Below are 14,998 nucleotides of genomic sequence, written 5' to 3' on the forward strand. Positions count from 1 at the left end.
AAAGTATTGTTTGGCCAGCGGTGTTTAAAAAAAATATCTATCCGTTGCCGTCACTTAAAAAGCAGCCATTTTTTCCAGATAAAAACCCCTGAGAATCTAGGCTCCTTTTCATAACATCTGTATATGTGGCAGCAGGAGGCCCACACTTTCACAGGCAACAACTCTGTAGCTGAGTAGCAGCTGCTGCTCTACATGAAGCACACACGTGCCGGCTCTCTACGGCTCTCACCATTTCTTACTGTGTTATATACATCCAGCCAGATTCATGCCTCCTCAGTACCTGCCTGGCCCTGAGAGCACCTGCAGTTGCTAACCTACATGTGATAAGAGAAAAGGATGACTAAGCAGGTTGAACCCGCCAGTCAATGTCAGGTTGAGGAGGCAGCTCCTTCCCACACAAGTAGTCTTGGACTCTCCCCCATGTTAATGACCTTCTTACACCATGTAGGATTTCAGTCTGGATATCTGCCTGAGACTCTCTACCTGTCCTGGGCCCTGGAAGCTGTCTGGATAACCTGACCTTAATTCCTGCTGTCTGCCTCTGTTTGGCAGAGTGACCTGTGTTCCACTACCCTGCACTGACTGTGCCCTGACTGATCAGCCATGGTGGCTTCTGAAGGGTAAGAAGGTTGAGCACCTCATCTCCCAACACACACGGCCCAATGCAGCTTTTTCACCTTCAATTCATTTCCATACAGCGTTATGATTCAGACACCACAGTGGGACTAAACTACTGTAGCAAGCAATCCTTCAGACTGTGTCAAGTTAAATGATGCTGAGAAGATTACTGTAGAAACCAGAAGTCCAAGTACTTCAGTTGTAGTAAGTTGGTTATGGTACTACCGCTGGGCTGGGCCAGGGCTCAATGGAACCCAGTGTAGAGACACTCTAGTAACCGCTTACACAACTGCCATAAAATGAATTTTTAGTGTATGTTTTTTCTCAAAGAACAGGTCACGAGGCTGAATCCTAGTCATTAGAAGTTGCTGCTCTTGATTTCCTTTAGGATGTGGTGAAAACTGACTTGTGTATGTTCTTGTCTTTATTCTTGGGTCTGAGAATTATTAAACCTGAGTATATGAGGCTGGAAAGCAGTTTTTCTTTTTCAGGGAAGCCATACTCCATAGTGAGATAACATACAACCTTCTCTGGTTTAGTAACTAGAGTGACTCTTACACTTTTGTCATTTCAGTAATCTGCCCTTTATTCTGGGACCACAATTTCTCAACATAAACACACCAGTTGAGAAGTTCAAGGGTGCATACCTGGCCCAAGTGGGACGGACACGGGAAAGCTGATCTATGTCTATCTGTAGATTATCCTGCTATGTGGACCACAGAAACAGGGGATTTGTACTACATCTCCCATTTCATTTCTGGTAGTTTGTGCTGGATTTCCACCACCCACAAATAAAGAATCCTAATTAATACAGAAGTATTTTTTTTTTCCTGAGTTTTTATGTAAGTGATTTATCTGACCCACTGACTTACCTCATCCAAGAATAAAATTTAGACACTGAAGTCAGGACTCATTCTCAGAATAAATTCACTCTAGTCCACATAAGAACCATATATGCCGAAAGTATGACATTAAGTAAAATCATATCATCGAATATTTAATGGATTTTTCATTCTCACATGAAAAAATTCTTTTCATGGATAAAAGAAGTATGCTTGGAAATATAAACTTATTACGTGGATGATGGCTTCATCGTGGTACAAAGAAATTTCACTGTAGCAAATCAGTATGTCGTCAAACTCCATGTTATTTCAATATTTAAAATTCTACTTCACTTTTCATTTCTTTGGGATGGTGAGGCAAAACTACATTGATGCTGAACAGTATCCTCATCCTAAGAATCTGAAGACTTTATTTTGGGACTGAGACTATCAGATAGCAGCCTGGTAATCAGATTAGGAGCATCCAAATGCTAATAATATGTAAATCAGTTCCTAATGCAAACTCAGTTTTTAGAGTAGTACAGCCAAATGTCCCAAGGTTATGATACGAAAACTTTAGGAACTTAGATTTTAAAACCTTTAATGGGCATTCTGGATTACTTCCACTAGGCAGGTATTTTTTTCCTGGTTGTTTTGTGTTATACAAGAAAGTTTTTTCTTTTTCTTTTTTCTTTCTTTCTTTCCTTCCTTCCCTCCTTTTCTTCCTTCCTTCCTTCCTTCCTTCCTTCCTTCCTTCCTTCCTTCTCTCCTTCCTTTTTCTGTCCTTGTGGCTTTATTCTTTTTGCATGGATTAAAGATCCAGAAAGACATCAGTGCTGCAATGTAGGCATTTCATCTATGGTAGAAACGTCATTTCATAGTACCTTGGGGGTGTGGGGGGTTGGGGGGGAAGCTTTCCGGTTTTACCAAATAGTTTCCACCTTTTTCCTATCTGACTAGCAAGGAAAGTAAGGACACAATAATACAAAGTTAGGACTCTTAGAGTAGAAAATATGGAAATTTGATTTTGAAAAGAAAAAAATTAGATTATAATACAAGATATATTTTTTGCCTTGACCCTCAAGAACATGAGCAGGGGCAACATTAGATTCAAATAAACAAGACAACCCATCGAACTGATAAGGCCCAACAAATCAAAACAGATTCTGTCACTATAAATAATGGATTGACGTGATTATAGAAATAACGTTCTCTCATATACTATTGAATTTGGCTTTAAATGAGCTGAAATAGAGTTTTAACTGGAATCCACGTGGGTCGATGAGTCTGTGATCTAAGTTTCCAAGGAGACTGCTTGCTACTCGAATAGAGCATAGTAATTGCTAAAACCAAATTAATTATGCTTGGTAATCACAGATATAATATGCATATTTTCCACAACAGGAGTGTGGAGAAACTGATATAAATTGCTGACTTCCATTCTTACTTGGACTTCATAACCCTTAGACACAGAGTGGAAAACTAGTCAATGAGAAATTAAAAACGAAAGTTTAATGAAGCACAAAACTCCCATGTTTTACTTAGGGTGAAAGAAAATAATTTCCCCACCTTGAGTGAAAGGTATTTTTTTTAACGTTTCATTTATTTTTGAGAGAGAGAGAGACAGAGTACAAGCAGGGGGGTGGGGGCAGACAGAGAGGGAGACACAGAATCCAAAGCTGGTTCCAGGCTCTGAGCTGTCAGCACAGAGTCCTATGCAGGGCTGAAACGTGAATCATGAAATCGTGACCTGAGCCCAAGTCAGACGCTCAAGTGACTGAGCCATCCAGGCGCCCCAAGTAGAATGTATTTTAACGTTTATTTATTTTTGAGACAGAGAGAGACAGAGCATGAACGGGGGAGGGTCAGAGAGAGGAGACACAGAATCTGAAACAGGCTCCAGGCTCTGAGCAGTCAGCACAGAGCCCGACGCGGGGCTCGAACTCACGGATAGTGAGACCGTGACCTGAGCCGAAGTCGGACGCTCAACTGACTGAGCCATCCAGGCGCCCCAAGTAGAATGTATTTTAAAAAGCGTTCCCTTGGGGCACCTGGGTGGCTCAGTCGGTTAAGCATCTGACTTCAGCTCAGGTCACAATCTCACAGTTCATGAGTTTGAGTCCCCTGTAGGGCTATGTGCTGACAGCTCAGAGCCTGGAACTTGCTTTGGATTCTGTGTCTCCCTCTCTCCTGCCTGCCCACCCTGCCCCCACCCCCTGCTCATACTCTGTCTCTCTCTCAAAAATAAAAAATAAAAAATAAAAAGTGTTCTGTAATCTTTTCTATGGTCTATAGCTTATATTCCACCAAACCATACTTCCAATCAAGACTAATATCTAGTATTATTTATGGCTACCATATACCAGGAAACTTGTACAAGGTTTCTTTCTCTCTAAATGATTGTAAATACCATTAACTCTCTGCACAACATCAAATTAGGAAGGCAGACATTTCTCTTCCATTAGACTAAAGCTATACAACTACACGTTGAAATACAGGGCTGAGGGCAGCTAGCTATATCTTAAATCCCAACCCAGATCCTCATTTGTGATGAACCTAGGCCTTGTGTTACGACTTTCTGTTCAAACCTGCTCCCTGGTCCATTTGGTTTCTTTCATGCTAACCGCAGCTTAGTCACTGGGATTCTGCCTCTTATGTGCAAAGCATCTGCAGACCCCAGCCCAAAGTGACTCTCCCCCAGCCACACCTTGCCTGCAACACATTTTAAAGAACGCCATATAGGGGCACCTGGGTGGCTCAGTCAGTTAAGCATCTGACTTAGGCTCAGGTCATGTTCTCACAGTTCATGCATTCTAGCCCCACACTGGGCTCTGTGCTGACAGCTCAGAGCCTGGAGCCTGCTTCAGATTCTGTGTCTCCCTCTCTCTGCCCCTCCCCGACTTGTGCTGTCTCTCTGTCTCTCAAAAATAAATAAAAACATTAAAAAAAAAAAAAAAGAATGCCATATACACTGGTCTAAATCAATTCTGGACAGCCCAACAATGAAGGTGCCTAAGATGAACTACTGACATAAATAAGGAAAATGAGATGCCCTTTAGCACACAATAATTAATATGCAATCCTACCCAAAGAATGCCTTTTAGACAACTTCCATGAGAGTCTCTCCTCCAAATAAGATTACTAACAGTGATTGTTTTCCCCAAATTTAGTTTACTTATTATGGATTTTATTTTGTAAGGAAAATTCATTTTGAAATTACTTTTAGGGCTACTATTTTAGCTTTTTGATAACAAACTCAGTAATCTTTGTCTAGTAAATATTTTTAATAAATTCATCATCTGAACAAAATGCAGGCAAGCCAATCATACAAATATTCAGAGTCAAATAATTACTTTAAAAGCTCATTTACATTCTCACACTGATATCGTATATTTTTACCTTGAGAAGGTAGGTGGGAATATTGCTGAAATCCACCGGCAACTTCAAGAGGAAACGAGCTGAAAATTCACCAGTCTGTAGGACAAAAGGTATAATAATAAGATTAAAATAAAAAATTGATTGTAAAGTAACAATTATCACCAAGGCCACAAGTTCAACCTGTTCAAACTGGAGGCATTTTCAGTTTGGGTTTCCTAACATCAAGCAAGAAAAGAAGGTTGGAAAAGTAGGGAAAGATCAAAAAGAATTATTAAATTATTAGCTACTAAAAGCACAATCAGAATTTTTTAAATCTGCATTTTTAATGTGCAATAAAATTATAAGGTAGCATTACCTTTTTGGTTTTTTTAAGTGTAAAAAATATACATGAATATATGATTTTTTTTAATCCAAGCAATAAAGACAGACCTGTCCCTTTGATTCATTTCTTTTCACTAAAGCATTCAGACCAATTCGCTAAGATTTATAACTCACAGATGACTGACATGTATCACCATGCCTTATAGTATGTCTGGAAATACATACATAGGTCAAACTTCTACCCTTATAATATAAAGCAATCTATCAGTAGGTACCCCAAATAAGATTCTAATCTCCTGGACAGTCTATTAGCATCCATCATCAACTAATAACTTTTCAGTAATTCTCTCAATTCTCTTTCCATAGGAAAGATGTACAGAGGTTTATAGAATTAAAACATTTAGCCAAGCCTAAAAATAGCTTTTACTTTTCTTTAAAGAAAAAAAATTCATGTAAAAGAAAAAAGTTTTCCTCTCACTTTGTGATGATGGGAAATCAAAGTTGTTTTTTTTTCTTTTTTGGGTTTTTTGTTTGTTTGTTTTGTTTTGTTTTGTTTACAATGGGAAAGTCTAAGGCATCACATTTTTTTAAAAACACTTTGTCACAGTATGCAGAAGGGTCTTTCCAGTTGGGCTAACAGACACCTCGGGGTTCCAAGGAACCTGTCTGCAAAGGCCACAAGGAAGGGTGCTGAGCTGGTGGTATCCTGGGTCTTTCAACCTCTCTCACTACATGTCTGCAGTTCAGCTTGGGATTTTGACATACTGGGTTTCACTATAACAACTTGTTTGAACAAAGAACTCCAGGAATGATCTAGAACTACTCTAAAGAGTGGGTCTCTATCCTTTTTATATTTTGTGAACACTAAACAGCTCCCAATGTCTCCACTGCCTTCCCCCTTAAAAAAAAAAAAAAAAAAAAAAAAAAAAAAGCACCTCAGGTTACTAAAACACATCTTTAGACATAGCAAGCATTTACAAATATTTTTTTATGGATCAGTGAATGAAGGCACACAAGCACACATGCACAGCTCTCCAGAAGACTGCACATCAGTCACCACACCTGTCTATAATGACCCTAGGAACTGGGTGCAATTTTTAAACTCTGACCTAAAACCTTGAAAAGGCAAACAGAAATATAAACCTTGAGCTCAAAAGATAAAAGTGATAATGACCATCTACATGGGAGTTGTTGTTTTGCCGCTTATAACATCTTTTAACTTACATCAACCTCCAGCTAAGGACGGAGCACTTCCTCATTGCCACAAGCCTAACCCCATGACACAAAAAGCAGAAATGAGAGAACTGAATGGACAGACTCAAAGCTGAGGCAAGCCAGATAGACTCACAGCAGCCACTGTGCCGCCAGAAATGTCAGTGGTGAGAAACAAGGAAAATCATTGGTGCTGAGCAGCTATCCTCAGTACCCAATGCCAATACACACAGGCTACTTGAAAGAATAGTTAAGAGTCACCTAAGGATCTACAAACAGCTTGCATCTCAGTAGGTGGAAGGAAAAGGTTTGTGAAAGAGCCTATTAAAACTCTTACATTTTATCAGAGTCCAAGATGACCAGAAAGGTATGGTCTTGGTGTTTTGTTAAGCAACTGGAGGACTCTACAATTAATACCACCTGGTCAGTGGGATTCTTTGGACCTAAGCACAGGGGCTCCTACATTGAAAGAGGTGAGTATAGGGATAACGTGTAACACTACAGATTTCTACGAGAGCTTATTAGAGGGGTATCTGGCCCAGTGGGAATTTGGGGGTATGGGAAGAATGAAAAGTCTTCCTTTGGTGCTGGTAGAGCACCACAGGGTAAGGGACATTCATCAAAGAAGACAAATTCCCAACCACTATCCCCATTCTTTCTCCTATATAAGCAATTCTCCCCTCTTTATCCACTCACTCCCACCAGCATGCAAACATCATTTAAAAAGTCTTTCCGGGGGTGCCTGGGTGGCTCAGTCAGTTCAGCATCCAACTTCAGCTAACATCATGATCTCGCGGTCATGGTCTCGCCGCTCGTGAGTTTGGGCCCCGCACTGGATGAGCCCAAGCCCTGCTTCCGGTGAGCCCAGCTTCTCTCTCTCCCTCTCTCTCTCTTTGCCCCTCATGGGATTCTCTCTCTTTCTCTCCCTGTCTCTGCCCCTGCTCACTTGTGCCCTCTCTCTGAAAAAAAAAAAAAAATCTTTCTTAACTTCATACCTCACTTCAGGTCCCATCTCATTTCTCTGTTGAACTTCACAAAACAATCTCCTGTAAAGAACTGGTCTATACTCAACGTACACATTTCTTCTTTTACTATTCTCTCTGGAACTCTCTCCTGTCAGCCCTTCCTCCCCACCAGCCAACCCCCACAGCCCATCAGGGTCACCAATGACCTCCCCACTGCCAAACCCAATGGTCATCTCTCTGTCCCCATTTTATTACTTGTTCTCTCTGCGGCATTTTGACATAGCTGATTATTACTCCTTACATTCTTCCCTTTGTTTCCAGGATCCCACTCTCTTGGTTCTTCTTTACTTCATTGGCCTCCCCTACAGTCTCCTGGCCTCTGAACTCTGGTGCACACCACCACAGCTCAGATCAAGATCTCTCTCCTTCCTTGACACTTCCTTGGTGATCTCATCCAGGCTCAAGATTTTCAATACCTTTTATATGCTGATGATTCCCAAATTTTCTATCTCTGCCCAGAGCTTTTCCTAACTTGTTTCATGTATCCAACGATCGTGAGTAAAACCAAACCCTTGGTTTCCTTCCTTTGATATTTATTCTTCATTTTAGTAAACGGCAATTCCATTCTTTCAATCCCTCAGGCCAAAAAACCTCAAGATCTTGACTCCTCTCTTTCTCGCTTGTCCTACATCCAAGGTAGCAGCAAATCCTGCTGATTCTACCTTCAAAAGAGATCCTCAGCCCCAACCCCTTCTCGCCACCACACAACCACGTGATCTGAGCCACAGCTACCTCTAGCCTAGACGGTTGCAATCACCCCCAACTGCCTCAGCCCTTGTTTGCCAGCAGTCTGCTTCCATCGCCATACACACAGCAACCCTTTTAACACATTAGTCAGATCACGATCCCCCTTTGCTCAAAACTCTCAGAAGGTTAAGTATAGCTTCTTTATAGAATAATCTGACAAGGTAACAACTGAGCAGAGCCGTGAAAGAGGTGAGGAAGAAAATCATGTGGGATGTGGGGGAAAAACATCCCAGGCAAGGAAAACAAGAAGTATAAAAAGGGGTGATGCGGCCCTAGATGTTCAAGAAAGAACAAGAAGGACAATGTTACTGGAGCAAACAAGTACTAATACTGATCAAAGCTCATGCAGAAACTCTCTTTTCCTAACCCCAGTAGGACGTGCAACAATCGCTCATAAAATTAGTGAACACTAAAGTGACTACTTCATCTATGTGGAACATTAGGTAGGTCGTTTCTGGGGATGTTGAGAGAGGTTTTTTAGAAGTACTAAGGGATTAGAAGAGGTTGGGGAAGGGAGGTGGCTGGATAGACAATAATAAATCAAACTCAATTCATCTTCATTTTCAGTTTAGAGAAGCAACCAATCAATAAATAGCCATTGTTAAAATGGCAATAGCCAAGTTAAAATGGCGATCTCAAAATGTTCACATTGTTACACCCAATGGCTCATCTATATTTAGGGGAAAAAAAACAATGAAAGGAATAAAATGTACGATTTAAAAATTAAAACAAGTCTTGTACATATAAGGTAATGGGAAATATAATTACGTATTTAGCACTTGGACTCATGTGAACTGCTAGTTATTTTAGTCCATCCACTGCATTTTAGCTCTTTTGCCCTATTTTAGTTTGTACAATATATTTTTATTCTACCAGCTATTTTAAACCAACATTCCTTTTAAAACGCTCAGACAATCCCTACTTTATCCCCTCTCAAAATGTTGATCCTAGAGCTAATATAAATTTATGTTTATTGGCAAAAGACTGATTTACACGACTAAATTAATAATAAAAGGCATGTGGATCCAAGGACTAAGAGGAGTTTGTGTTTATCAGCAATGGGCTGATTTGCACAACTAAATTCGCAACACGAGAAACTTGAGACTGTGAAAGGAAATTTGGTTCTCTGGAAACTGCAGAAAGTGTTTTTTGATCTCCAACTTTCAAGCTGACCGTACAGTCTTTATTTTGCCATTGAGAGAATAAAGAAAACTTAGCACTTGTTTCTCACAGGGTTGGAAGTGCTGGAAACTACAACTCAAGAATTCAGCTTTCAGTTCTGCCACTGACTTTCCTTGTGACCTGGACGTCATCTCTTTCTGTGTAACTAAGTAAATGCTGATTTAAAACATACCTTAATATAAAATTTGAACCATAAATTATATAAGGAGTAAACCATAAGTGAAAAATCCTTTCTGAGTTCTACCTCAGATGACTTTTTCTGTGTTTTTATATTCGAAGTTCCAACAGTTATTCAAGCAATTTACGGTCACGCTGTTGTCACGTCAAAGATTGCTTCCATAGCAATCTTTCCTGTAAGCTGAAAATGAGACATTTAGATGCAGCCAAGTGAACAGAATAATTTGATTTTTTTGTCAGTCCTTGGTCAAACCTTCTCTTGGATAGATGTAGAAAATTATCTGACCTCTGACTGTGAAAATGTCAGCCGTTCTGCCAACTGCCTTCATGGCAATTTCCCCAGCTTAGCAATAAATATGTGCATCCTTCCTTTTTTTTCAAGTTGTAGTACACTGGCAAGTAACTTAAACTAATAAGACTATGAGTTTTGGCAATTTATTAAATCTAACTTTTCTTCTGGTAATAGCGGCTATGTCATGTGACAGGTAGTGACGGGCAGACATCTTGTGCAGAATGGGCTCCAAACCCAGGTTACTATGTAAAGGGAAATTTGACTTCCTTTCTGAGAGGTTGTTCCTTTGTCAACAAACAAGCTGTCATCCGAAATTGACTGCTTCTATCACTTAGACAGCTAAAAGCTAAGAAACACTCAAGAATGACTATGACTTTGGAGCACCCGGATGGCTCAGTCGGTTGGGCGCCCAACTCTTGATTTCAGCTCAGGTCATGATCTCATGGGTCATGAGATTGAGCCCTGCGCTGCGCTGATGGCACAGATCCTTCTTGAAATTCTCTCTCCCCCTCTCTCTGCTCCTCCCCTGCTTGTGTTCTCTGTCTCTCAAAATAAATAAATAAACATCAAAAAAGAAGGAGGAGGAGGAGGAAGAGGAGAGGGAGGAAGAAGAGGAAGAGGAGGAGGAGGAGAAGGACTACAACTTTAATAGGATGACAGTCTGATGGTGATTCTTCAAATGGACTCTGACAACCAATAGCCTAAGTCTGGAGACTATTCCTTGGCAAATGCGTAATTACTCATTGCACGTGAAAAGGAAAGCCAAAGCCAGTCTAACGAGGATTTCATAACATCTCATTCTTTACCAAATGTTTTCTAAGCTATATTATTTAATTATCCCAAAACCCTGTTCTATAGATATAATTCACTTGTTCCTATTTTAGAAATGAGAAAATTCAGGCCTAAAACAGTCAAGAAACTTGCCTACAGCCTTTGAGAGAGCAATAAAGAGTCAGAGCTCAAGATTCATTCCCCATTCATCACTATGGGTTAAGAGCCTAAAATGTGTCAGGCCCTATATTAGGTACTGCAAATATAATGAGGAAAAGAGACATGGCCCCTGCCCTCTTATAGCGTATCATCTAGGGAGCGACTCAGAAACTCATCAAAATAATGCTCTTATAAATTACAACCTGTGAAAACTCTGTCTACACTTTGGGGCTCATTACTCTGAGGGAACTCTTAGAAAGCCAGGTCCTTAGACCCCACAGAAAAATAAGCAATTAATACCAGCTAGGAAAACTTCAAAGAAGCAAAGCAGAAGGGCTAACTACACCGGAGAGTGAGAACACAGTAATTACAGCAGGGTAATACTGTAGCTAAATCAAACAGAAAATAAGTCCAGAAATGAGCCAAATACATTTAGTGTTATGATTGGTGATGTGGGACAACTGCATCGTCATCTAGGAATAAAGTTAGATCCACATCTCATATCATATATGAGGATAAAGCCCAAGTAGATTAAGAATTTCAGTGTAAAAGCTGAAACCTTAAGGAGGAAAACACTGATGAGTATCTTTATAACCTTGCAGTAGGGAATGCCTTTGAAATCCGACTCCAAATTCAGAACCCAAAAGGGAAAAGACAAATAAGCTTGACAGCCTGAATAGAAAGATTTCATGGATGGCAAATAACCACCATCAGCGAAGTCAAAAGACAACTGACAGAGGAAAATGTCTTTGTGACTCTACCACAAAAAGCTAATGACCTTAATGAAAGAAAAAAAAAAAAAAAGATGAAAACCCCAAGAAAAACAAGCAAAGAATATACAGAAAAGAAATATAGTCTGAAACATGAAAAAATGCATACCCTTATTCATAACAAAAGGAATACAAATTATCATTTTTTACCAAACAGCTTGGCAGAAATCCATCAAGCACTTCATAGATGTCGCTGCACTGTGTTCTCACCTCCGCTGTTTTTGATGAAAAGTCAGCGTTGACTCAAGTTCACTACTCACCTACAAATAAAGTGTCAGTTTTCTGTGACCACTTAAGATTTTCCCTTTATGTGTGGTTTTCAGTATTCTGACTTGCATTTGTCTTGGTTAGTTAGGGTTTGTTGAGATTCTTGAATCTGTAAATGTAGGTCTTTTGCCATACTTGGATATACCTAGGCATTATTTCATCAAATATTTCCCTGCTCCCTCTTTTTCTCCTCTCCTCTCTTTCCGGGACTCCACATTCATGTATGTTAGATGTTTTGATTTTGTCCTGTTAGCTCTGCCTTTGCCTCTTCCAAGTATCAACCCCCATCCGGTATCTGACTGCTTTCAATCACTACCCAGCACCTTGAGGCACAGGGCTTTATGTTCTGCCCAGAGCTTACAGCTGTTACTTGTGGAAGGGTTAGTCCAAGAGGAGCTACCAGGCCATTCTGCAAAGTGGGGCTTGACAGAAATCTTCGAATATGTTAATACGCTGTTGGCAACAGTGTGGAGAAACAACCACCGTTATGTACTGCTGCTGGGTTAATAAACTAGAATGAATTGCATGGAGGGCATTTTACAGACAAAATTATAAACACACATAAACCTTGATCCAGCCATTCCTCTTCTAATTATTTACCTTACAGACATACTTGAACACACACAAAACGGCAGGTACGAGGATGACGGGTACAAGGATGAAGGTGCTCTCTATGTGCTTATTCAGGAAAGAAACTCGGAGCTGTATCAAGTCAAGAGCAAAGCTGCCAAGCACGGTGTGTGATATATGTTACCACTTGCATTAAAAGGGGGGAATGTGTGTGTATATACAAGTGTCTGTATTTGTATTTGCTTCTACACGCATAAAGGAACTCTGAAAAGGTACACTAGAAGAAAGCTATAGCAGTGCTTACGTGGGATGGAAAAGGAAAGGAAGGCGGTCCTGATTTGGGTGGATATTGGACAATGATGGGAGAGAGACTTTTCCCTACATATCTTTTAACAGATTTTGATGTTTCAACAATATGAATATATTATTCACTCAAAAACTTTTAAAAAGAAATTACAGTCCAAAGTGTGCATAATGAGATGCTCCTAATTCATGCCTTCACTCATCCATCCATTCATTCATTCATTCATTCATTCATTCAACAAACATTTACTGAACACCTACTGTGCCAAGTGCCAGGTTAGGTGATGGAGATCTTAAGACAAACAAAATACAGCCTCTGTCCTCATGGAGCTTAAAGTCTATTTTAACTAGACAAACAAAATATTACGATGTGATGTTCTGACAGATATTCACTGGATCCTGTGGAAGTCATGGAGTTAGGACTCCTCATTTTAGGTGACAGAGTTCCATTTCAAACTCACTGAGCAAATGAAAGATAATTTCTTACAAGGATCTGAGGTTTCTCATGGAATCTAAGGCTAAAACGCAGCCCAGCCTCAGTTCGAGAGACTTGAACACCTTGAGCTGTTTGTCCTGGTCTTATCTCTACTCCATGCTTCATCTTTCTCTCCAACTACCACTTTCTCATTCCTTTGACTAGATAATATGAGAAAAAATTTACATGTGACACACCAGTTACTCACAAGGAGGCTAGGCTCACTCTCTCAGTGCCATCTCCACATTCCCAGGCAAGAATTCTGTTTGGTTTATGCGCCTTCTGAACTAATCAGCACTACCTCCAGAGTTCTTCACAGTAAAACAGCTAGGGACACCATAAATTCACTAGAAATAACTGAAAAACTAGGAAACCTTTTAGGAGTGGGGGGATTAAGTTATGTGCACTCTCCCCCAAAGCCATAAGACGATCTGAGGGGTTGTCTCACAGAACACTTCGAACACAGGATCCTTCACCTTTTCCCTTTTACTACACGGGAAAAAAGCATTAAAAACTCGGGGAAGGGTCGCCTGGGTGGCTCAGTCAGTTAAGCGTCGTACCCTTGATCTCAGCCAAGGTCTTGATCTCAGCGTTGTGAGTTCAAGCCCTGTGCTGGGCTCCACGCTGGGCATGAAGCCTACTCAAAAAAAAAAAAAAAAAAAAAAAAAAATCCAGGGCAGCTGGTTCTCTGATGTCCCCTGCAGACCCTTTTACGCTGAGAAATCTGTGCAAAGGGTGCTCCCTACATCTAAGTGGCCACCTAGGAAACGGGGCAAGGCACCCAAGATTTCAGAACAAACAAGTGGCCTCCCAAACAGAGGCACGTGGCATGATCCCCGTCCTTCCTCACACACTGCTCTCCAAGGTACAGGCAAAGGAAATGGAAAGGATTTCCTCTGTGCTTCATCTGCTTCCATAAAACCAGGTTTTCTCCACTTAATGCATCCTGCTGCTAAAAGAAATGTGAACTTCCTACTGACAGTTCTATTATTTAAAAAATAAAATAAAATTCCTTTCAAATGTCAGTAAAACTGAAAAAGCTATTCACACTCACCTTTAATGTCTACAGGTATAAAGTAATTTAGAGGCACACACATACCACTTCTTAGGAATCAAGTCAAAATCTGAGGGCAAGATCAGATTGAGGGCAAGATCACTACTGAGGGCAAGATCCCAAGTACTCCTACTGACATCCAGGTCAGAATTCGATATAACAAATCCATTACAAAAACAATAAAAACGTGAGCCCTGGTCATGGGTTCATTTATTTTAAATAATGTTCAACTCATAATAGTTCCATGTGGTTAAAAACAAAAACAAACAAATCTGTCACTTCCTAGAAGTGTGTGTAACACAGCTGATACCCACACCACACCCTTTTCAAAGGAGCACAAGTTTATCCCTGTCTCCAAGTCAAGTGCCGCCAGGGCATAACTCCCAAGCAGAATAAATTGAAAGACGATTATGAGAGAAGGATCCCCTGCTGACGAGCATCACCAGAACACCTACTCCATCCTCATGGCCAAGGTAAAAGGGCCACGCGCTTTCTGACCCTCCAGATATTTTGATCCCCCTCGGAGCACTCTGGCCCTCCTCTTCCACCATTCTAGACCAGTGCTATCCAAGAGAAGGGAGACATAACACACAAATGTAAGCTACACATGCATGTGTAAGATTTTTAGTATTTTCTAATAGCCACATCTAAAAAGGTAAGAGAGGGGCGCCTGGGTGGCTCAGTCGGTTAAGCGGCCGACTTCGGCTCAGCTCATGATCTCGCGGTCCGTGAGTTCGAGTCCCGCGTCGGGCTCTGGGCTGACAGCTCAGAGCCTGGAGCCTGTTTCAGATTCTGTGTCTCCCTCTCTCTGACCCTCCCCCGTTCATGCTCTGTCTCTCTCTGTCTCAAAAATAAA

At 40.7% G+C, this 14,998-nt stretch overlaps 1 protein-coding gene across 5 annotated transcripts in view; it reads right to left on the reverse strand.

The window, feature by feature from the left end:
- The window catches only part of BABAM2 (BRISC and BRCA1 A complex member 2), a 395,194-nt gene that overhangs the window by 249,502 nt on the left and 130,694 nt on the right, over positions 1-14,998 (reverse strand). For all 5 annotated transcript variants that reach the window (XM_007088867.2, XM_042982266.1, XM_042982264.1 and 2 more), the window contains exon 6: positions 4,839-4,913. In XM_007088867.2, the coding sequence (XP_007088929.1) occupies positions 4,839-4,913 (75 nt within the window). The remainder of the gene's footprint in view (positions 1-4,838; positions 4,914-14,998) is intronic.

Source organism: Panthera tigris, chromosome A3 (assembly GCF_018350195.1).
Source record: "Panthera tigris isolate Pti1 chromosome A3, P.tigris_Pti1_mat1.1, whole genome shotgun sequence".
Lineage (NCBI taxonomy): Eukaryota > Metazoa > Chordata > Mammalia > Carnivora > Felidae > Panthera > Panthera tigris.